The following is a 25,181-nucleotide window of genomic DNA, read 5'->3' on the forward strand; positions in this document are numbered from 1 at the left end:
GCCTCAGCTTTCCTAAATGAACTAGCACATCTGGCAGTGTTTCTGACTCCTAAGTAAGAAGGAACGTACCTCACTTTCTTTTTCTGGATGTTTTTCAACCCACATTCTTGGGAGATAGGCATCACGCAAACCAATGTGGAGAGAAAACCCACTCTTGTCTAGGGAGCTGCCCTCCACAGTGCTGATCACAGCTTTACAGTCCGTACTCTGCAAAAGAGAACAGGCACACACACACAGTTCAGAAGGGAATGACAGCATCCTGTCTGTCTGTAATGGCCTGCCAAGCGGTAAGTATCTGCATTAGTTACATAGCTCTACTATGAATCAACACTGCAGTAATACATTCCAAAGTTACTAATGACCACTCTCAGATCGGCTGTCTGAAACTCTCAGGTGGAGTTACACAGTCCAATCTAGTTAAGTCTGAGACAATTCTATATCTAAAGATCATAGATCTGTACGTTTATCTGGATATAGCAGAAAGCATAGCATGTCATCAGAACCTGGAACAATAAAACATAAGATTCACGAGACACCTAGGGATCACACTTTGTAAAGTATGTATTTATAAATATGAAACAGGTTTTGAAGACAGAGATGATAAGTTTTAAAATAATGATGACAACACAGTACACTGTAAAATGGCCACAGGACTCCACTCCGGGACACTGACCATTTTGCAGTGACTTAGGAGCTCCCCCATTTAGAAGTGGTATCTATTGCTGTACTCTTGAATTCGCCGATGGGTTTGACCATGTGACTTACTTTGATCAATACTACTGGCAAAAACTGATGGCAAATATCAGGAGACTGAACAGTATGCCACAGTAAGCTGACCTTGACTTATTACTAACAGGTGTTGGAGAGTATTATTTTAAGATGTGTTACATTTGTTTGTGCTGTAGAACATTTCTTTTAATAATGCAAAAATATGTTGCATTCTTTTATGTTGCATTTGTTTAATTCTGTGAAGCTGTGTTACTTTGCCTGTCTAAAACACCTGACGGTCTAATAAAGAGCTGAATGGCCAATAGCAAGGCAGGAGAAAGAACAGGTGGGGCTGGCGGGCAGAGAGAATAAATAGGGGAATTCTGGGGAAAATAAAAGAAGGAACCAGAGAAGGAAGGGGACTCCAGGGGCCAGCCACCATGGCAAGCCACAAAGTAAGAGACAAAGAAAAATATACAGGAATAGAGAACAATAAAAGCCCAGAAGCAAAAGATAGATAGGATAATTTAAGAAAAGCTGGCTAGAAATAAGCCAAGCTAAGACCAGGCATTTACAATTAAGAATAAGCCTCTGTAAGCCGGGCAGTGGTAGCGCATGCCTTTGATCCCAGCACTCGGGAAGCAGAGCCAGGTGGATCTCTGTGAGTTCGACGCCAGCCTGGTCTACAGAGCGAGATCCAGGACAGGCACCAAAACTACACAGAGAAACACTGTCTCGAAAAACAAAAAACAAACAACAACAACAACAACAAAGCTAAGGTCTCATAATGAAAGAGAATCAATAAAAAACATGTGGGGTCACAAGCAGACTGGGAATAGCAACAAAGCTGTTAGTGCATATTAGGAGGGTGGATCATTGTGAAGTTGTGGTAGGTGATTCAGCCATACAATTGCTAACCCAGGTGAGACAGGCACCTGCCATGTGCCCATTAGCTCCGAGGAGCCAGGGAAGGAAGGTTCACAGCATGGACACACCAGTTACTGAGCAAACCTGGTAAATGAACACTGTACCAGCGCTCAGGCCCCAGGAACCTCTCAAACCAGGTAAACCAAGCAAGGTCATTTGTTCCTCATCCCCCCCAACCCCAAAGGGAAATCGGAGATTTATTACCAAAGAGAATTCAGCCATAGAATCTAGACTAGGAAGCTTTGGGCAAATAAAGCCTAGAGTACAGGGCTGCTTCATGGAGGGGAGAGAAAGGTTATGTCAGCATTTTGAACACCAGCCCCTTATTCATCCTTTACTGCTCATCTGCAAACATCCTGATTTTAACTGGCCATAGTCTTGATCTTAGTCTGAGTGATGACTACAAAGAATTACCCATACTTCTGGCATTTGGGGGAAAGACACAAAGTGGAATGTGGAGACAATAAACAAAAAGCCAGCGTGGGGGGGACAAACTCAAAGAGGGAGATACACAGGAAACAAGAAAAAATATTAAACATAGTTTCAAGCCAGGCACATAACCTTTTTTTTTTTCTTTCCTGAGACAGGGTTTCTCTGCATAACCCTGGCTGTCCTGGAACTCACTCAGTAGACTAAGATCCGCCTGCCTCTGCCTTGAGTGCTGGGATGAAAGGTGTGCACCACCACTGCCTGGGCCAAGGGGGCACACAATTCTGATTCCAGCATTTGGGCAACTGAGGCAGGAGGCTCAGGAGTTCAAGATTAGCGTCTGGTATCAAGGTTATATCCCCAGCCTGGGGGTACTTTTTAAAGTAAATATTATATAGCGGTTAAAAAACACAATGTCAGAGCTGGAAAGATGGCTCAGTGGTTAAGATCATTTACCGCTTTTGCAGAGGGCTCGGGTTTGATTTCCAGCACCTACATGGAGGCTCATAACTATCTGAATTGCCAGCTCCAGGGAATCCAATGCTGTCTTCTGGCCAGAGTGGGCACCAGCACTCAGGTGGCACACATATATGCATACAGGCAGATACTCATTATAGAAAATAAAAATAAACAAATCTTTTTTTTTGTTTTTTTTGAGACAGGGTTTCTCTGTGTAGCCTTGGCTGTCCTAGAACTAACTCTGTAGACCAGGCTGGCCTCGAACTCACAGAGATCTGCCTGCCTCTGCCTCCCAAGTGCTGGGATTAAAGATGTGCACCACCACTGCCTGGCAACAAATCTTTATATAAAAATAAAATGCCATTGTGGTATTGGCTCAATGACAAACATACATACTCCTATCAAAACAGGATGTCAAAAGGCAACTTGCCCCCCACCCCCAATAACAAGGATCAAAGCCAGAGCTTCATACGTGCTGGGCAAACACATCACAACCGAGCTACCTCCCATCCTTACGTGAAGCAGGTGAATCAAGACAAAACAGTGAGAATCATTATTTACAGTCCCAAGGCAACGGCAGAGAAGCAGCTCAAACATCCAAAGTGACAGCTGGACTCCAACCTGGGGAGCAGCAAGGGACACTGGCGGCCGCTGTGGAAGCCGATGTCGAGTTAGCTCCCTTTTATACCACGTACATATATTCTTGATACGATAAAATGAGTGGGAAACGAAGTTCTCCAGAAGTCAAAGGAGGAGTCACTGACCTTTTGTCTCAGTTCGTGTGTGTCACTGGAGATGAAGTCAATGTGGTAGGGCATCTCAATGGACATAGCCAGGGAGAAGCTACCGAAAATGAAGAGGTCATATTAGTACAAGATCTTAAATTCCCACTTGCAGTTGTTTCAAATCATTTTTCTTCTTTCTGCAGCACTGAGAATCAAACCATGCATATGAGCTCACAGTCTAGCACTGAACCAACCTCCCAGCCTCTCCAGCCATTGTAAATGAAAATCAAAGCTATACAGCCCATGCCCATTGCATGAGGTAATCCACGGGATTCATATTGTAGTACTAACCTTTGCTTTGTCCCTATTTCCTTTATACAGACCTTCTCCACTGTATCCTGTTAGAAGAAAAGCATATGTGAATAATAGAATTTCCAGTAAGCTTTTAGGGTACTGCGGTGATCAGCCAGGCACAGCAGACAGCATCGCAAGAGAGTCTCAGTTCCACGCCGTGACACACGGCATTGGGTCAGGAGATGACATTAACTTCTAACATTCAGCTGTGTCAGGAACACCTCTGACCATTACCACAAAGATTTTTTTTTCTTTTTTTGAGGATTTATTTTTTTATTTTATGTGTATAGGTGTTTTGCCTGCATATGCGTGCGGAGTAAGGTGCATGAGTGCAGTGCCTGAGAAAGCCAGAAGAGGGCGCTGAATCCTCTGGTTACAGACAAGTCTTAGCTGTCACAAGGGTGCTGGGATTTGAACCCAGGTCTTCTGCAATAGCAGCAAGTGCTCTTAAACCACTGAGCCATCTCTCCTGAACCTGCCCACCACCACTATATACATATATATGGGCTTTTTGAGACAGAGTCTCACTGTGGTGCTCTGGCTGTCCTAGAACTCACTCTGTAGCCCAGGCTGGCTTTGAACTCACAGAAATCTGCCCACCTCTGCCTCCCAAGTGCTGGGATTAAAGGCGTGCTATACCTGGCTTCCATCAAATCTCATCTTACCCACACCCACCTGAAGGTTCTCATTCAAAGCCTTGTCCTGTTGCCAGGGCGCCACAGTGGCAGGCAGGAAGAAGATGGCCACAGGGCTTTGGATGCTGAGTTCCGTGATGTAGGTGATTTTGATGAGAACCTTCGCCCGAGGGGGTAAGTTTCCAACACTAACAGTGAAAACATCCTGAAATACAAACAGCGACTGAGAAGCATACCCACTCTCTGCTGGTTAATTCCTTGTATCACTAGAGTGACTCAGAGACAACCAGCCAAGTTCTTCCTCAGAAAGTGGCGATATACCATTGCGAGTGTCATGGGGAACTCTGGGGCAATTCACTAGTGATGGGGACGGGGAGAGGGTGGCCACTGGGAAAGTGCTCAAGGGACTCCACACTGCAGGCACACACTTTGCACTTGGCCACCTGGGTGTCTCCATCCAACCCCTCCCTTGAGGGACCTGTGGCTTCTTTGACCTTGGTGCCAATTGGCACCAGCTCCCGAGTGGGTGCGGACAGCAGCATTCAGCTCGCCCTAAGCTTACGCTCACTAAAGGGTAAGCTTATGATCGCACTTTTTAAAGTACTTAACAGTCTTTGAATGAACTGCTGATAATTATTGTAGAAGCCGGCAACCCAATGAGCAGCAAAGATGGAAGAATAAGAAGTATCTTTCATTCCTTTCCCGTTTTCTTTTTTGCTCTCTTCTCTTTCTTCTCTTTTTTCCAGACAGTCCATAGACTGTAAGCTTGCCTCAAACTCACTACACAGCCAAGGATGACCTTGAACTTCCGAGGCCCCGCCTTACTTCTTTCACGCTAAGATTCACAGCTGTGTTGCACCATGCCTGGTTTGTCTGGCGCTGCAGGGAAGAACCCAGGGCTTCATGCAAACACTCTACCACCCGAGCTACCGACACAGGAGAAACCGAGAATAATAAAGTGAATTATGAAGCATCTACTAAGACTGTTCAGGAACTATGAGGTATCACAAAGTCGAATTTAACTAAAGGAGCGCCCCCAGCTCTCTCACTATCAGGAAGGGCATAACTCTGCCAGGCAAACAGGAAACAGGACAACCCTGGTTGACAGCTGTCTGGGAGAAGCAATCCTGGTCTGTCTTGGGATGACTATGGCAGTATTTTACGTTGTAAATCTCCCCTTTGACCAAACAGCCAAACCTTGGAATTTCTGTCTCTGTGAAACATGCTTAATGACTCAAAGTGTAACGTGGGGCTGTGAAACTACATAAGCTGATGTGGGTTCTGTTCAGGGATGGTTCTCTGTTGTGCATTAGCCAGACCGGTCACACACTCCTTACTCACCTCTAAGTGCTGGAGTGATTTCTCACTGGGAAGGCATGTCAATTCTGTAACAGTATATGCCCAGTTCTAGATATACCTTTTCTCCTGATATCTAAGGAACTCATCTCAACATCTCTAAGTACACTTGCCATTCTATCTCTATGATAAAAATTTAACACATTTAGATTAGAAGAGTAGAAGATTAATGATTAATGTAGGATTAAGTGTTAGTACTATTTTGTTTGTTTTTAAACTTATTGAGTCTGTGTGTGCACGATGTATGTATGTATGGCATTAAGTGTGTGAGTATGGATGGGCATGAACTGTGTGTGAATGTGGGCATGTGTGTGCTATGGTGTGGATAGATGAGCACTGCCTTCCATATATGCATGTGGAGGTCAGACGACAGTTGACAGAGGAAATCCATTTTCTTGTGCTACCTTTACGAGGGTTCTGGGGATCCGACTCAGGGTGTCAAGCTTGCACAGCGGACACTTCTACCTGCTACTTCACCAGCCCTAAATTACTGCTTTTGACATTAAGTACATCCACCTGTAGGGAAGAGCTAAAACAACGCAGGGGAATTATTAAAGAATTCACAGTGCCGATCCTTAAAGTGTATGAATGGGGGCCAGAAATGGGTTGGTGTGATGGTAAAGGCACTAGCCAGCCACCCAAGCTGACGACCTGAGTTCAGTTTCCTGGACCTACGTGGTAGAAAGAGAGAACTAACTCCAGAAAACTGTCCTCCAACTTCTGCATGCTGAGTTGTGAATGTGTGTGCGCATGCACAATGAATAAATAAATGTAAAAAAAAAATTAAAGCAACTTATCCCTTAGATCTGCATTAACCTTCAGTGTGTTCTTTCCTCAACCAAACATGAAATTTCTAAAAGCTCTTACAGGAATGCCTTCTGGGTTATAACTTGGTGAAAACTGGACATGTTGATAGGTGAGTTTAGTTCTGGGAAAAACATAAATATATTGTATTTTACCGTTGGGATGAAAATTATGTACTCCAAATGTGTGCCATCAGTTCTGGCAAGCCAGTGCCCACTGGCAGTACCAGCTCTTCCTGATTCTACAGCACCGAGCTCATCTCCGCCTTTGTTTAGACAACTCACAGGGCTGGCTTGGCCTCCTTTACTTCTAAGGGATTTTTGTTAGTGCGTTTCAGACAAGGTCTTGCTAGGTAGCTCTGCACAGCCTAGAGCTCACTATGTAGAACAGGTGGGCCTGGAACTTGTAGCAATTCTCCTGCCTCTAGCTCTCAAGTGCTGAGAATATGGTGTGTGGTACCATGTGTGGCATTTACAAGAGATCTTATAAGCCCGGAGTACTGTAAACAATCTTGGTTCCGATTATGGATTCCTATTTCAAATAATTTCCCATAATATACTGGCTGCTGGATGAATAATGAGCTGTACCGGAGTGTCCTGGTCCATCAAGTAAGCACCGTGGCCTTGGCTGATAGCTTCTCTGTATTCCTGCTGGGCTTCTTCCTTCTCCTTTATCTGGAAAAGACAATTATGATGATGATTTTGTTTGTTTTGATTTTTTTCAGACAAAGTCTCACTTTGTATTAGACTAGCCTGTAATTTACCAAGTACCCCAGACTGTCCTTCAACTTGCAACAATCGCCAGGTGGTGGTGGTACATGCCTTTAATCCCAGGCAGAGCTAGGCAGATCTCTGTGAGTTCAAGGCCAGCCTGGTCTACAGAGTGAGATCCAGGACAGGTACCAAAACAATAGAGAAACCCTGTGTCGGAAAAAAAAAAAAAAAAGGAACTTGCAACTCGGAAAAAAAAAAAAAAAGGAACTTGCAACAATCCTCTTGCCTCTGCTGAGGTCACAGGTGTGAGGTGCCATGCCCAACTTTGGGAAAGACTTTTGAATGTTTATTGTAGGATGTGGTGATATTTTATTTGTGCTGAAATGTGGTATTTTATTTGTATGTTAAAAAATAAAGTTTGCCTGGAGATCAGAGGTCATAGCCATAAACAGAAGTCAGGCGGGGTGGTAGCCCATGCCCTTAATCCGATCACATGGCAGGCAGAGTCTCTGTGTGTTCAAGGACACAGCCAAGTGTGGTAACACACGCCTTTAATCCCAGTACCAACCATAGAGACCTGGAGGTCTGTATAGACAGGCAGTGATGAGGAAGTGATGTGGCTGGGCTTAGAGCCAATGAGAAGGCAGAACAGGAAGGCAATAAAGGTGCAGGTTAGACAGGAAGAGGTTCTCTTGGGAAGCTACAGCGATGTGGTGAGCTAAGGTTAGTTGACGGTTATTGCTCTGATCTCTACGACTTGTACTTCTGTGTTTGGCTCTGTGTTTCTTATTTAATAAGACTGTTTAGAAATTCGTCTACAATAGGAAGAGCGGCTTCAGACTTTAATATGGAAAATGACACCAATGTTTTTTGAAGCCTAGACAAAACTAGGAAACCAAGTCTCGGATGAATGGAAACTTACATAAACGGATCGCCAAAAGTGAACTGCCTAATAAGAGTCTGGGCTAGACTAAAAAAAAAAAAAAAAAGTCCAACTAAAGTGAATCCTCTCTAAGTTAGGACCAAATTCCAGTCAGTAGTTGAAAATTAAAGTCTGGCACTTTGCTCAGACACAACGAAAGGTGTATCTACTTACCTTTTTAGTGTAGTGATTTTCTACTGTACCTGCTTTACACTGTGTTATCCAGGCTGCCTGTAACTCAGTGTGTTAGCAAGACTGTGACTGTGTCCTCCTGTCTGTCACTGTGTCCTCCTGTCTGTCACTGTGTCCTCCTCAGTCTGTCTGTGTGTCCTCCTGTCTGTCACTGTGTCCTCCTGTCTGTCTGTGTGTCCTCCTGTCTGTCACTGTGTCCTCCTGTCTGTCACTGTGTCCTCCTGTCTGTCTGTGTGTCCTCCTGTCTGTCACTCTGTCCTCTTCTGTCTGTCACTGTGTCCTCCTGTCTGTCACTGTGTCCTCCTGTCTGTCACTGTGTCCTCCTCAGTCTGTCTGTGTGTCCTCCTGTCTGTCACTGTGTCCTCCTGTCTGTCTGTGTGTCCTCCTGTCTGTCACTCTGTCCTCTTCTGTCTGTCACTGTGTCCTCTTCTGTCTGTCACTGTGTCCTCCTGTCTGTCTGTGTGTCCTCCTGTCTGTCACTGTGTCCTCCTCAGTCTGTCTGTGTGTCCTCCTGTCTGTCACTGTGTCCTCCTGTCTGTCTGTGTGTCCTCCTGTCTGTCACTCTGTCCTCTTCTGTCTGTCACTGTGTCCTCCTGTCTGTCACTGTGTCCTCCTGTCTGTCACTGTGTCCTCCTGTCTGTCACTGTGTCCTCCTCTGTCAGTCACTGTGTCCTCCTGTCTGTCACTGTGTCCTCATGTCAGTCACTGTGTCCTCCTGTCTGTCACTGTGTCCTCCTGTCTGTCACTGTGTCCTCCTGTCTGTCACTGTGTCCTCCTCTGTCTGTCACTGTGTCCTCCTGTCAGTCACTGTGTCCTCCTGTCAGTCACTGTGTCCTCCTGTCTGTCACTGTGTCCTCCTCTGTCACTGTGTCTTCCTCTGTCTGTCTCTGTCTGTGTGTCCTCCTCTGTCTGTCTGTGTGTTCTCCTGTCTGTCACTGTGTCCTCCTCTGTCACTGTGTCCTCCTCTGTCTGTCTGTGTGTCCTCCTCTGCCACTCTGTCCTTTGTCACTGTGTCCTCCTCAGTCTCTCTGACTTTGGACACTGAAGTAATTCCCTCTGTGGCTCGCAGGTGACTCGGTGGAAGAGGCCTGTGTCACAAGCAGAATGATGGGAATTCAGTCCCTGGGACCCACATGGAGAAGAAATGGCCAGGCAGGGTGACACATGCCTTTAATCGACCTCTGCAAGTTGTCCTCTGACCTCCACACAGGCTGTGGCATGTGTGCATGCGTGCATTGTGCACACAGACAAATAAAAACACAAGAATTCTTTTTAAAAAAAAGAAAGACAAAAAGGAATTAACTTTCTTTGTTTAAATTACCTAAACAAAGACTTTGTAAACAGAGAATGGCGTTGGTTAGGGAGGGACAGTGGAGGCTGCCTGTATGAGGCCATTCTTCAAAGAGTGTTTTGGTTTTAATTTCCCAAGCTTACAGCCATGGGTACTCAGATGATGGAGATTTGGGAACATGGGGACCTGCGCTTTCTCTTCTTACCTCCCCTACTATGTGCTTCCCGTTGATGAATGCCTCGAAGCCACACACGGCTGCCTTGTCATCCAAAGGAAAGATGTATTTGGCCTCAATAGGCACGTGACTTTGATTTGTGTATGTCTGAAAAACAATGACCTGAAAGAGGAAGGGGAAAAAATTCTGCATAATTGATAAAATCACATGGAACATTTGCAAGAACAGCTAGTGAAAATAATTATACACACTTATTTTCTAAAATTTTTTGTTTTGTTTTGGTTTTTTCAGATAGGGTCACATGCGGCCCAGACTGGTCATGAACTTGAACCTGAAGTTGACTTTGAACTCAGGACCCTCCTGCCTTCCTTCACTTCCCAAGTGCTAGGATTACAGGTGTGGATCACTGACCACCATTTAAATCCCTTAAATTTTCAACATGCCCTCCAAATTCACAAGCCTGGTTTCTGGGGTTTCCTACCACCACAAGGGACTGTTCATGCCACATGACCCAGGGCACCAGCTGCATATTTAGGTAGTTATATACACCTGAGCAGAGTAGAAGTCAAAAAGCCCCTCTCATGATAAGAATTTTGCTACCTCCCAAGTGTCATGAGGCTGGGGACATTCCTGGCCCTATGATGGGACCATGCCCAATAAGTCCATAAGAAGCTAAAACTGTAAGTGGAAAATGTGTTTAATGAGTAGATTTTAGAATAATATACAATTGGTCTTCTGTGTCTGCAGATGCCAATTCCATGATGGAATCAACCAACTATAGATAGAAAATTAGGAAAAAAAAAACATGTGTTTGTATTAAATACTTAATTTAAAAAAATTTCCCTTCCATTATTCCTTAAACAAGTGACATATGTATTTCAATGTATATTTCATTTAGTTCATATAATTGCAACCAAATTCTCATTTATGACTTATATTCATTTAATTACCTGTCATAAAACCACAAAAAGCATACCTGGGCTACAAAGTCTATTATTCTTCCTTTGATGTGAACACTTTCAAGAGGGACAGAATTGGCAGATGCGTCCTGAAGGCCAGCTTTGACGTTGATGAAGGGCTTGATGTCTGGTAACTGGAAATCTGCAACTCACAAACACGTCAGCTTTAAAACGGCCACGTCTCTGTTGGTATCACCTTCATCCCTATTACCTACTCCATTGTTTAGACTTTATAGTTAGGAAAAGATGGAAAAATAGTATTATACTCACAGTATTCTGTGAGTTTTTTTTGTTTAAGGTGAGATCTCCCTATGGAGCTAGCCTCGTTTGCTCTCCAACAGGAGAGCTGCCTGCCTCGAACTCACAGAGATCCGCCTGGCTCTGCCTCCCGAGTGCTGGGATTAAAGGCGTGCGCCACCACCACCCAGCTAATCTGCCAAACTTTTAAGAACATTTTCATCTTTGTGTATGGGTGTTTTGCCTGTATCTGTGTCTGTACACTGTGTGTGTTCCTGGCCTGTGGAGGCCAGAGAGAGCATTGTATCCTCTAGAACTGGAGTTACAGACAGTTGTGAGCTGCCATGTGGGTGCTGGGAACAGAACTGGGTCCTCTGGAAGAATAGCTAGTGCTCTTAACCCCTGAACCATCTCTCCAGCTCCCGATTGACCAAATTTAAACCGAGATTAGATATATAATTTGAGATCTATAAGAAGTAAAGAATGATGCAGCAATTAAATATTTCATAACTTAAAAAGCTCAGGCCCAGATGTATCCCCTGCTGAGTTTACCAGACCTTCAAAGAAAAACAAATAGCCATACTTCTCAAACTACTCTATAAAACAGGAAAGGGAAAACACTTCCAAACCCTTATGGACTGTGTATCCTGGTACCAGAGCCACACAACGACAGCAAAGAAAACTGTATCCCAATCTCCCCAATGGACACAGCCACAAAAAATTCCTAACAAAATATTTGCAGGGATGATTCAACCTATGTAAATCAACAAGCATAATCACATCAATGGCCTCAAGAACAGAAAGCACACTGTCATCTGGACAGATACAGAAAAGTCATTCAACAGCACCCAACCCCTTTTTATGATAAAAGTCCATAGGAAACTCAGAATAGAAGGAGCATATCACAACATAATAAATAATACACCAAGTCTATAGTGCCATTATATTAACTAGGCAAAAGCTCAAAGCATTTCCACTCAAGTCAAGAACGAGACAGGAAGTGTCCACTCTCTTCGCTCTTACTCGGTACAGTGCTGGGAGTCACACCCAGAGCATCAGATGGGAGACACAATGAAAGGGATGCAATGGGAAAGAGAAGAGCCAGCGTACCCTTACTGCAGACACTACGGTTCTCTATAAAAACCCCAAATCCCCACCAGAAAATCCTTAGAACTGATAAAACATGCTGAACAAAGAGGCAGGATTAAAAATTAAAATAGAAAAATCTGCAGCTTTTGTATATGCCAATAACAAACAGCATGTTGAGAAAGAAATTGGGGGAAACAATCCCATTTCTAACAGCTTCAAAACCCACTGGAATAAACCTAAGGAAGTGAAAGACCACTAACAAAAACTTTAAAACACTTAGAGGGGGCTGCAGAGAGGGCTCAGTAATTAAGAGCACTTCCTGCTCTTCTGAAGAGTCCCAGCACTCACATGGGGGCTCAAAACAACTGCTTTTAACTCCAGCTCCGGGGATTCTATGTCCTCTTCTGGCCTCTGCGGGCACCTATACACATTAGCAGGGACCTTGAACATGAAGGAAATTCTAATCCTCCTGTCTCTCCGCCTGTGAAGTAGCCCACAAAAGCTTCCTAGTGAGATCTGAGCTTGCTTTACATAGCAGGGCTGCATTAGGGGATGTCTGGACCACATGCATGGTCACCAGGTGTCTGGAATGGTCTGCACTTGGCTGTGCTGGGGGGAGGTCTTTTGCTCCACCCCTTGACATTCCTTTAAAAGTACTTTAGGGGGTTGCGGATTTAGCTCAGTGGTAGAGCGCTTGCTAGGCAAGGCCCTGGGTTTGGTCCTCAGCTCCGACAAAAACAAAAACAAAAAACCAAAACAAATAAAAGTCCTTTAGTAGAGACAGAAGGGGCTGGTGGGTTTTGACCCAGGCCCTCCCGAGCTATCCTGTGTTTCTGTCAGTCTGTCTCCTCTATATTTCTACCTACAAATTCCTCATTTCTCCCTACTCAAGAATGCTCTGGGGGAAAAAGAGGGAGCTGGTCTCCCTCACGCCTGCTGAGATTACATGTAATCTCAAACATTAGTTTTTCTATTTCTGCCTTTAAAAACTTGAGGCTTTGAAGCATCATCTTGAAGTCTAGAATTGTATATTACTTGAAAGACTTACATTTAAACACACACATAGATACAGAGGTCTTGAGACGGTCTCAGTAAGCATAGCGAAATTCAAACTTAGCTATGTGTATTCCCTGATTAGCATTTGAATTGATCAGTCACTATCATTCATTGTGCCAAAATGGCTTTTGGAGCAAAATGAAACTAGAGTTTTCAGTCCAAGGAAGTCTAAATCAAACTACTATAGCATACTGAATAATTATGGGCTGGTGCACATCTTGAATCCCAGAATTTGGGAGGCAGAGACTGAAGGATCTCTACGAGTTCCAGGCTAACCTGGTTTATTTAATGAGTTCCAGGTCAGCCAGGGATACATAGTGAGACCCTGTCTCAAAGCAAACAAATAAAAAATTAATATCCTTTATTAACTGATATAAAAATACAGATATGGCTATTTATCTATAAATAGGCAATGTCTTGTTAGACAGTTCGTTTAATGACTCCTCGTGAAAAATTTAGCAGTATCTCCTTCAACAGATCTGAATGCATACATTTCCAATTAAAAAAATGATTTGGATACTGTGGTGGTTTGAAAGAAAATGACCCCCAAAGGATTGGCACTATTAGGAGGTGTGGCTTTGTTGGATTAGATGTGACCTTGTTGGAGGAAGTGTGTCACTTTGGGGGTGGGCTTTGAGGTCTTCTATGCTCAAGCTACACTCAGTATGGCACACAGTTCACTTCCTGTTGCCTGCAGATCAAGATGTAGAACTCTCAGTTGCTTCTCCAGCACTGTGCCTGCCTGCCTGCATGCTGCCATGTTTCCCACCATGATGATAATGGACCAAACCTCTGAAACTGTAAGCCAGCCCCCTATTAAATGTTTTCCTTTATAAGACACCAATGTCATGGTGTCTCTTCACAGCAATAGAAACCCCAACTAAGAAGGTATAGAGACCTGTTATCCAAACTCTTCATGAGACTGAGGGAAGAGAAATGAAAAATTCAAAGCCTGCGTAGACTACAGAGTGAGTTCAAGGGCAGCCTAGGCAACTTTAAAAACCTTGTGTCAAAAATAAATAAAAATAAAAAAGGCTGGGATGTAACTCAGTAACAGAGCACTTACTTGGCTAGCATGTATAAGGCTCTTTGCTCAATCCTTACCACAGGAAAGAAATAAAGGAAAAAAGGACAAATGAAAAAGCCCTGGGATGTGGGGCTCAGTGGTGGAGTGCTTGTTCAGCATGTCCAAGCATCTGGATCAGTCCCTAGCATCACAACAGACACACACACTAACAAACCCAAACAAACTTGGTTGTCATAGAAGTGCTAGCTTTGGGGGAGGGGTATTGTTGGGGGTGGGGAGGTGGGGGTCTTGCTGTGTAGCCGTGGCAAGCCTCAGATTTGTAGCAAGCATCCTCCCTAAGCTCCCAGGTGCTGGGATTATAAGCATGTACCATCATGGCTGGCTTCTAACATGTTTTCACTGTTTTATTAGGTGATGTTATAGGGGCCATGGTCTTCCAGGAAACTTGTGTATTCTGCTGTTTGATCTAAGTGTGCATTACAATTTGTGGGCCTCTTTCTCTTTTCTCATTCATCCTTATTGCAACATTTAACAAGAACATGTGCTTATGCCCATCTGAGAGGTCAAGTGTCCAAGAAAATGCCACTTGCTAAGTGGGAGTCACAGTCAACACAAGCTTCCTGACTCTCTAGCCACATCTGCTAATTCTACCCACCTTTACTATAGTACTCTGGCCTCATTATATGGATGCCATGGCTTGAATATTGTAGCACGAATCTTAAAGGGTCTTATTAATAAAAACAAACTCGGAGCCAGGTATTGGGGTGAATGCTGGAAGATCAGAGAAGCAGAACAAGCCACAGCTTCCTCAGCCTTGCCAATTCCTCAGCTGATCCTGTTTCCTCAGACTGGAAGCCTCTGAGTCCTCATCCAGAATGAATCTCAGCTGAACTGCTGCTAAAAGCCTAAAAGCTTAACCAGCTTTAGTTCCTGGTCCTCACGCCTTATATACCTTTCTGCTTCCTGCCATCACTTCCTGGGATTAAAGGCTCTTGTTACCACGCCTGGCTTTTTCCAGTGGTGGCCTTGAACTCACAGAGAACCAGACAGATCTCTGCCTCTGGAATGCTAGGATTAAAGGCGTGTGTGCCACCATTTTCTGGCCTCTATATCTAGTGGCTGTTCTGTTCTCTGACCCCAGATAAGTTTATTAGGGTGCACAATACTTTGGGGAACACAATATCACCACAAGATATAGTTCATCTCCTAAAGGTTCATGTGTTAGAAGCTTAGTCACCAGGGTGTGATGTTTGGGGGTGGACGGAACCTCTACAAAGTAGGACCTAGTGGGAGTTGGCTGCTGGTCTCATTCCTACTCTGGCTGATTGTCTCATGAGGTGATCTCTCCCTCTTGCCCATGTTTCTGTTGTGAGAACATCTGCCTTGATGTCCACATCAGAGCCAAGCTGATGGCAGCACCAGGCCCCTGAACCTCTAAAACTGTAAGCCAGAGAAGCCCTTCCTGTTTTGGTTTGTTTTGAGACAGAGGCTTGCTATGTATGTAGTCTAAGAGGGCCTGGAACTCAAGCCCCTCCTGCCTACTGAGTCCAATCCCCAGGGCCTACAGGTGAAAAGAGGAAAATCCTTGCATGTTGTTCTCTGACCTCTACACCTGCATCCACACAGACACACACAAACACATACAACACACACATAAGCAAATATTACAAACATTTTTTCTTTATAACACATCTAGTATTTTGCTATAGCAACAAAAAAACAGAGACCTCTAAAATGAATTGCATTATTAGGCCATCCCCAAGAACAAGGCAACTTAGGCATGCCAGTGACAAGGCAGGGGTTTGAGATCACGTGATCTTTCTTAAGCATCTTGGTTTTTATATGTTCAAGAAAAAAGATACAATGAAAAAAGGAGGTCATAGATGCTGCTTACCAAAAATGAATATAACTGTTTTTGAAAAAAAAAAAATCCATTTTTTTTTTTTTTTTTTTTGGTTTTTCGAGACAGGGTTTCTCTGTGTAGCTTTGCACCTTTCCTGGAACTCACTTGGTAGCTCAGGCTGGCCTTGAACTCACAGAGATCCACCTGGCTCTGCCTCCCGAGTGCTGGGATTAAAGGTGCGCCATCACCACCCCGAAAAAAAATCCATTTTATATTATCTCATAAAAGAGAGCTCAAGGAACTTGTCTTACCTTCAACCTTTGAAACATTTGAAGGCTCAGCTCTGGGTTCCTCTAATTCAGTATTTTCATGAGGATGGAAGTCCTTTACTTGATCTCCAGGAATGCAAAATTTAACAATGTATTTCATTTTAACTTGATTAGTTTTATAAACAACAAATTCGTCATCCTAGAGCAAATGGGAATCGATAAGAGGTAAATAAGCACAAAGAGCAGCCAGATGTTTCCAGAGACGCAGAAACTCCTATTTGTTAATTTAGCAAAGACTGGATTTGGGTGGTGGATGGCTGGGCATGACTTACATGGAAACATATTTGATAAAAATAGAAGCAACCCTCTGGGGCTGGTCTTTGCACATTTGGGGCCCATTTTGTCTGTTTTGGCTTTTTGTTTGTTTGTTTGCCCGACTGATTTGTTTTTAAGCGCTAGGCAAGGGCTTGGCTACTGACCCATTACCCTGGGTCTGCGTGTCTCCTGAAATAAAATACCTCAAAGTCTGTAGGGAGAGACGCCATTTCCGAAACTCCGTGCACACTGTCATAGCCCGGTGGTGCCTCAGTTAAAGAAAAGTCCTTCTTGAATACGTCCATACACTTCCCCAGGGCAACGTCACAGATAACCATGAGTCTGGAACCATCCATCTCTCCTGCGTGTGAGTACTTAATGCTTGTACTGCGTGAAGAAGGAAATAAAGCACAGGTTATAACCGCGACGGCCAGCCTCACTTCATTGTACAAGAAACACAGGTTATAACCGCGACGGCCAGCCTCACTTCATTGTACAAGAAACACGGGTTGGCCAGCTGAAATCCAAAACTGTGAATGAAAATCTGAAATGACTTTGAAATTGAAAACTCTGAGCCCTGGTGTGACACCACAGTTGGAACATTCTACCCCTAACCTCGTGATGGTTGCAATCCGAGGGATGGCACACCAAACATGTTGTATAAAATCACCAGCAGGTAGCCAGGCGGCGGTGGTGGTGCATGCCTTTAATCCCAGCACTCGGGAGGCAGAGGCAGGCGGATCTCTGTGAGTTCGAGGCCAGCCTGGTCTCCAAAGCGAGTTCCAGGAAAGGAGCAAAGCTACACAGAGAAACCCTGTCTCGAAAAACCAAAAAAAACCCAAAAAACAAAAAACAAAAAAAACCCCAAACAAACAAAAAACAACAACAACAAAAATCACCAGCAGGCTACATTTATCAGGTGTAGAAACATAAATGAATTTCACATTTGGATTTGGGTGTTCCCAAAGATATCTCATCATGCATATACAAATAATCTCAAATCTGAAACAAACATCTAATTCCACAGACAAGGGATACTCAAGCCTGAATTGTCGAAAGACTTTCTAGGGGGAACCTTCCAAAGTGTACCACCATTGCAGCATCTCCAAAGACACAAGTTAGACCGTCACTGTGAAAAGTTGGGCAGGTGCACACCTACAGCCCAACACTCGGGAGATGTAGGCAGGAGGATCAGGAGTTACAGCCAGCCTAGGTTACATCGGAAAACCCTGTTGAAGAAGAGAAGAAGAGGAGAGAAGACAAAGAGGAGGAAGAGGAGTGGTTCATTATGTACTTGTTTAAGAACTTTAGTGTGGGACACATCTGTAATTCTAGTTCTTAGAAAGTTGAGGCAGGAGGATCACTCCAAGTTCCAGGCTAGCCTAGTATACATCGTGAGTTCCCAGACAGCCTGCGCTAGACCCCCATGAGACCCTCTCTCAAAAGAATAAAACAAACAAAATCTTGGGTTGAAGTATGATAGTGTCCTTCTTTACGGCAGTTAAAGCTCTTTGTTCTCAGGGACTCAATCTGTGTCAGCTCCTAAAAATATCTATACTGTGCTGCGAGGAATGGCAGAGGAATGAAGAAAAAGAAAAATCTTTTTTTGAATGAAAATAGCTAGTTTACTTTACAACCCCCCAGCCCCCCCTTTTTTTGGTTTTTTGAGACAGGGTTTCTCTGTGTAGCCCTGGCTGTCCTGGAACTCACTCTGTAGACTAGGCTGGCCTCAAACTCACAGAGAGCTCCCTGACTCTGCCTCCCAAGTTCTGGGATGAAAGGTGTGTGCCACCACTGCCCGGCCACAATCCCATTTTAAAGAACAGATCAGAAATGTGTGAGACAGCGGTAAGTCAAAGCCACAGCCAGTTTGTTTTTTTTTTTTTTCCTTTCTTTTTTTAAAATTTTTCTCTCATACATTCCATCCTGACTGCAATTTTCCCTTCCTTCACTCCTCCCAGTCCCCCAAACACCTCCCCTTTCCTCCAGATCCACTTCTCCTCCACTTCCCTTCAGAAAAGAGCAGGCCTCTAGGGAATATCAACCTAACACAGCATAACAAGTTGCAATAAGACTAGGCACAGACCCTCATATCAAGGCTGGGTGAGGCTACCCAGTAGGAGGAAAAGGGTCCCAAGAGCAGGCAAGAGTCAGAGACATTCCTAACCTCACTGTTAGGAGTCACACACACACACACACACACACACACACACACACATACACACAGGACCCAACAAGCTACACAACCACAACATATATGCAGAAGATCTAGTATGTCACCAGACATGCTGATTGTCTCTTCAGTCTCTGTAAAACCTTGTGAGACCTGCTTAGTTGATTCAGTGGGCCGTGTTCTCATAATGTCCTCGACCCCTCTGGCTCCTACAATCCTTCCTCCCTCTCAAAGAAAAACCATTTTGTTAGTTAAGAATGCTGTATTGAAGAAAAGAAAAGAAAAGAAAAGAAAAGAAGAGAAAAGAAAGCTGTGTTGAACTTGCTGCACTAAAGCTCACGAAGATCGTTAAATATTAAGCAAGTAAGCGCTGGCCAAAGGAAAGAAAGGCATCCTATTCTCATAACCTCTGAGTCGACGTGGAGAGTGACATTTCCTTGTGACAACCAGATCAGAGATTGGGACTCAGCAGCTTCTCTCTCTCTCTCTCTCTCTCCTTCCTTCCTTCCTTCCTTCCTTCCTTCCTTCCTTCCTTCCTTCCTTCCTTCCTTCCTTCCTTCCTTCCTTCTTTCTTTCTTTCTTTCTTTCTTTCTTTCTTTCTTTCTTTCTTTCTTTCTTTCTTTCTTTCTTTCTTTCTTTAAGACAGGGTCTCGTCATAGCTTAGACTGGCCTTGAATTCACTCCAGGGCCAGGGCTAACCATTAACTCTGAATCCTCTTGTCTCTACCTCCCTTGTTTGAGGATTATGGGAGTGTGTTACCACGCCTGAGGGGCCTGCTCTTTTTTTCCTGGAGAAGGGGGTCTCACAGCTACCACACTAGCACCCTACCAACTGTATGTATGTCTGTCTGTATGTATGTCTGTAAACATGTATGTATGTCTGTAAACTACATGTGTACCTAGTGCCCATAGAGGCTGGACAGACACTCATGCAGGCAAAACACTTATACATGTGAAAAAATAACAAATATTTTTAAAGATTAAAAAACAAAACAAAACAGGATAGGGCTGTAACTAGTTGGTAGAGTGCTTGGTTAACAGGTGAGACCTTGGTGTCCATCTCCAGTACCTGACAAACCTAGTGTGTGTGTGTGTGTGTGTGTGTGTGTGTGTGTGTGTGTGTGTGTTTGTGTGTGATGGCTGAACACCTGGGCCACGGCAAGACTGTGGAGGTCAGAAGACAATTTTGTGGAGTCACTTCTCACTTTCCACCTTTATATGGATTCTGGGAATTGAACTCAGGTTGCCAGGCATGTGCTCTAAGAGCCTTTACTGGCTTGATGGCCCCTATACTATGTATTTTAAAGAATAACAAGGAGCTGTGGGTGGTGGTGCAACACCTTTAGTCCCAGCCCTTGGGAGGCAGAGGTAGGCAGATCTCTGTGAGTTTGAGGCCAATCTGATCTATATAGCAAGTCCTAGGCCAGCAAGGGTTACACAGGGAGACTCCATCTCAAGAAAAATTAAGTAACAAGGAGACAGAGTCCACTAGATGAGGGGGAGAAAGTAGTGGTCAGCAAAAGCAAGCATGGCTGGTGTGATATTTGAATGAGATGTCCCCCCCAGTGAACACCTGGTCCCCAGGGGACAGCACTGTTTCCGGAGACTCAGCAGTGAGTGGACTTATTGGAGGAAGTGTGTGCTGGGGGCTGGTTTTGAAGTTTCAAAGCCTCATGGCATTTTCAGCGCGCTCTGTTTTGTGTTCAGGATGTGAGGCCTTGGCTTCCTGCTCCTGAAGTCAAGTCTCCACCATCACGGACTCTAACTCCCAGGAACCACTAGCCCAGACAAACTCTTCCTTCTATCGGTCGTCTTGTGGTGTTTTACCGCAGTAACAGAGAAGTCACACACACCGCTGGCCTGCAAAGGCCTGCTCCCTCATGCGTCCTACTTAAGTTCCATGTGCTGAGGCAAGAGCCCCCTGGTGGCCTTCAGGTCCCCACCTGTGATATGAGAGGAGTCTGGGGGTAGAGGAGGTGAGGGATGCTGGAGAAGATCCAGCCCGGAAATATATGTAAAAGCTGCGGTGGGCTGGCAAGATGGTTCAGTGGGTAGAGGAGCCTGCTACCAAGCCCGATGACCCAAGGTGGATCCCGGGGACCTACTTGGTGGAAGGGAAGAACTGACTGGAGGTTGAGTTCACCTCTGACCTCCACAAATACACTGTGGAATGCCCATGTCTCCCCCACCCCCCACCCCCACCCCCCACACACATCCACACATCCACACCCTAAATAAATAGGGCCAGGGGAAAAGAAAAACACTAAGATTTCAAACACAATTTCCCAAATGTTCACCACAGAAGCCATGCTTTTACAGTATGTTGAGGGAACTGACGGCTTTCAATGATGTGTTTATGGGCGAGAGACTCCCTCACTAAAGAAAGAGAAGGAAGTTTGCAGGGAGGCCTCAGTGGTGGGGGATGAGACAGAACATGCTAACCTGAGTGAGTCGCTGAAGTAAATCCCGCTCCCCAGATTTCCAGCATCTGTTCTTTGCACGCCGCGGTCTTCGGCTACTTTAGGTAAAAGCAGCCCTCTGAAAGAGAAAGGCGGGGATCATGATTTACCAGAAGAAAGGACTCTTCCACACAGCCTTTAAAAATCAGTGACCAAGGGCTGGAGAGATGGCTCAAAGGTTAAGAGCACTGACTGTTCTTCCAGAGGACCCGGGTTCAATTTCCAGCACCCACATGGCAGCTCACAAACTGCCTGTAACTCTGCCTCCAGGGGATCTGACACCTCACACAGACATACATATATGCAAAACACCACTGTACATAAATAAAAAAGAATAAAATCATTAAGAAAAAAAATCAGTGACCAACAGCAAATTCCCCTGTCTTTACAAAGCTCAGGTCAGAGTTCAGCTGGCCCTGCATACCTGTAGTCAACCAGTCATGGATTCAAAATATTCAGAAAAAAATTCATCTGTACTGAACATGAAGATTTTTCATGTCATTAGTTTTAATCAACACTTCCTGGCAATAGCTTTCATAGCATTCACACTGTATCAGACATGATTAAACCTTGCAGATCTAATTTAAAGTACATGGGAAAAACCATTTTTGTTCTATGCAGATTCTACACCATTTTATATAAGACCCTTGAGCACTGGGGGTTTCGGCATCTGAGAAAGTTCTGGAAGTAACTCCATAGATCCCAAACACGACTGTAATCTCCCAGAACAGCACATGCCATTAGCTTGTTACAGTTATGGTTGTTTTTCCAACACTGACTTGACCACATAGGCTCCGTGGCCATGGCTCCTGCCTCCTCCAGGCAAGACCCCAGAGTAAGCCAGCCCAATGCTGACTGCTCAGGATCTTATACAGGTTCCCACTGGACTTCAAACATTCAGCATTATCTCAGCATGAAAACATGGCCTTCTCTACACAGACAGGCCAAGACAGGTTTCTGTTCTTGATTACAGAAATATCAATTGTTTGAATTTTGCACCAGAAGATTGAATAGATTTTATAAGATGGCTTTTGGGATTTTGTCCTATAAAGACAATTTTCTATACAATTAATTAATTTGTTTTTTAGCACTTGGGATTGAACCCAGGACCTCACTCATGCTAGGCAAACACTCTACCACTAAGCTACATCCCCAGCCCTTGAGTTTTAGCTTCTTCTTCTTCCTCCTTCTCTCCTCCCCCCCCCTCCTTCTTCTCCTTCTTCTTCCTCTTTTTTTTAGACAAAGTCTCACTAGGTAACCCTGGGAGACCTGGAACTTGCTATATAGACCAAGTTGGCTTTGAACTCACAGAGATCTGCCTGCCTCTGCCTCCAGGATGCTGGGATTATTGCATCACCCAGGTGGTACCTTTCAATTTTCCTAGGTGCTTGATTAAGGGACCAAAATATACTCATAATTCCCCTTGCCCCTGTAACTTCAGCTTCTCCTCCAATATTAAGAAATTATTCAAAGCAACCAGAAAACTAAGGTTGTGATTTGAATAAATAACTCACATTCCCTGGACACACTGACTATGAAATGTAGACTAGCTCTTTTTTATATGAGGTCACTGTGAAGGAGCAACTTATTGTTTTGGTTTTTGGTGTGTGTGTGTGTGTGTGTGTGTGTGTGTGTGTGTGTGTGTATTCATTTGCAGTTTTGTTTTTTGAGCCAGGGTCTTGGTACATAGCCCTGGCTTACTATGGAACAATCTTTGTACACTGTAAATACGTATTACTCTCATTGGCTAATAAAGAGCTGACTGGCCTATAGCTGGGCAGGAAGAGATTGGGTGGGAGAGCCAGACTAAGAGAATGCTGGGAAGAAGAAGTGGGGGGGGTGTATCTGAGGAGTCTCCAGGAGATGTACAGGAAACAGGAAGGACATGAACATGCCCTACTGAGGTAAGGTACTGAACCACATGATAGAACATAGATAAAATATGGGTCAATTTAAAATGTAAAAGTTATCTAGTAACAAGCTTGAGCTATTGGCCAAGCATTTATAATTAATATTAAGTCTCCATGCATTTATTTGGGAGCAGCTGCTGGGACAGGAAAATTCTGCTCACACTGGCTGGCCTTGAATTCATTCTGTAGCCAAGACTGGGACTGAACTAGATGCAATCATCCTGCCTCAGCCTGTTGAATGCACCATGCCCAAATTTCAAGGAGCAGTTTATACCTATGTAGAACACTTAAAAAAACTCACAAATATATAATAGATAATCACAAATACAAAATTTAAGTGAAATATAATTTTCTGTATGTATAAATTTGTTGCTTTTAACTAAAAAGCCCATGTGATTTATTTACTTTGGTATTGTTTAGGGTCAAAGAACACACAATTTAGACAAAAAGTAGACAAGAAAGGGGAATATTTCACATTTACGAGTCTGAAAAACTAAAAACTAAAGATGGCATATCTTACCGGGACAAGATTCCAAGAATGTTCCGTACACGAGATCCATGAAATAAGGGCTGCACATTGCCCAGTTTGCTTAAAAACTCTGTGGCTTCATTCACTCTGCCAACTCTAAATATCTGCAAGACATCTACTGGACTTTCACTGGAAGAATTAGAAGAAAAACCTTGAGGTCATACAGTTAGAAGAAAAGTAAAAATCATTAATAAGTGAAATCTCAAGAAAACTCAGATGTCCATGGTTCAGCAGTTAAAGGCACTTGCCAGTAAGTCTGATGGTCTCCAGAGGGGAGAGCCAACCCTGACAAACTGTCCTCTGATCTTCAAGAGCACACTGTGGCAAGTGCATGCATTTACACACACACACACACACACACACACACACACACACACACACACACACACACACACACACACATTTTGCTTTCTGCTGCTATGATCAACACCATGACCCAAGGCAAGAGGAAAGGGTTTATTGTTTTTGTTTTTGTTTGGATTATAGGTTACAGTCTATCACTGAAGGAAGCCAAGGCAGGAACTCAAGCAGGAAACCTCGAGGCAGGAACTGAAGCAGAGACCACAGTGAAATGCTGCTTACTGGCTTGCTCCCCATGGCCTGCTTTCTTATACAACCCAGGACCACATGTCTAGGGCTGCCACTAACCACTATCCACAGTGGGCTGGGCCATCCATAACAATCATTAATCAAGAAAAATGTCCCAGAGACTTGCCTACAGGTCAATCTGATGGAGGCAGCTCCTCAATTGAGGTCCCCTCCTTCCAGATGACTCTAATTTATGTTAAGACGACAGAGATGGTGGCTGGCAGGCAGAGAGAATATATAGGAGGAGAAATCTAGGAGGAGAGAGCAAGGAGCCAAAGAAGGAGAAGGACTCCAGGGGCCAGCCATCCAGCTACAACAACCAGCAACAGAGGAAGAAACCAAGAAAGGTATATAGGAATAGAAAAGGAAAAGCCCAAAGGCAAAAGGTAGATGGGATAATTTAAAGTTAAGAAAAGCTGGCAAGAAACAAGCCAAGCTAAGGGTGGACATTTACAATTAAGAATAAGCCTCCGTGTGTGATTTATTTGGGAGCTGGGTGGCAGGCCTCCCAAAAGAGCAAAAACAAACAACAACACAACACTGTTACAGATCCCAAAAGACTTGCTTTGTGCTTACCCATGATTACTCTGCAACAGTTCTTTTCTAACCCTGGAAAATTCTTCAGTATTCTGTTCAACATGTTCAATTTTGCATCTCAAAGCTCGGTATTTGGCAAGAGATGGCGGGTTGGGTTTGGATAAGTTAGTTTCACAAACATTCACCATGTCTCTTATTAGCTGTGGGTAAGAAAATGGTACAGAGATGTTAGTAGATACCACATATCAAAGTTAATATCTATATTACATTAGTATTTTCCACAAAGATAAAAATTAGTTTTTTTCCACGAAGTTTTTGATTAACATTTGGTATTGGTAGTACACTAAACTGAAGAAATGCTGGGTGCAAAGCTGGGTGTGGCTCACATCTGTAACCTTAGCACTTGGGGAGAGGCAGGAGGATTGCCATGAGTTCAAGGCTAGCCTAGGTTAAATTCCAGGCTAGCCCAAGTTGCAGTGTAAGACTGTTCTCAAAAGTAA

At 44.1% G+C, this 25,181-nt stretch overlaps 1 protein-coding gene across 1 annotated transcript in view; it reads right to left on the minus strand.

The window, feature by feature from the left end:
• Positions 1 to 25,181, minus strand: part of Parp4 (poly(ADP-ribose) polymerase family member 4) — a 95,708-nt gene that overhangs the window by 44,935 nt on the left and 25,592 nt on the right. Inside the window, 12 exon segments of the mRNA XM_052733125.1 lie at positions 70 to 207; positions 3,288 to 3,366; positions 3,600 to 3,646; positions 4,278 to 4,442; positions 6,985 to 7,071; positions 9,721 to 9,852; positions 10,667 to 10,791; positions 16,213 to 16,369; positions 16,689 to 16,872; positions 21,101 to 21,196; positions 23,548 to 23,685; positions 24,721 to 24,881. Coding sequence (XP_052589085.1) covers positions 70 to 207; positions 3,288 to 3,366; positions 3,600 to 3,646; positions 4,278 to 4,442; positions 6,985 to 7,071; positions 9,721 to 9,852; positions 10,667 to 10,791; positions 16,213 to 16,369; positions 16,689 to 16,872; positions 21,101 to 21,196; positions 23,548 to 23,685; positions 24,721 to 24,881 — 1,509 coding nt within the window.

Source organism: Peromyscus californicus, unplaced genomic scaffold, assembly GCF_007827085.1.
Source record: "Peromyscus californicus insignis strain IS unplaced genomic scaffold, ASM782708v3 Scaffold_12__1_contigs__length_115047231, whole genome shotgun sequence".
Classification (NCBI taxonomy): domain Eukaryota; kingdom Metazoa; phylum Chordata; class Mammalia; order Rodentia; family Cricetidae; genus Peromyscus; species Peromyscus californicus.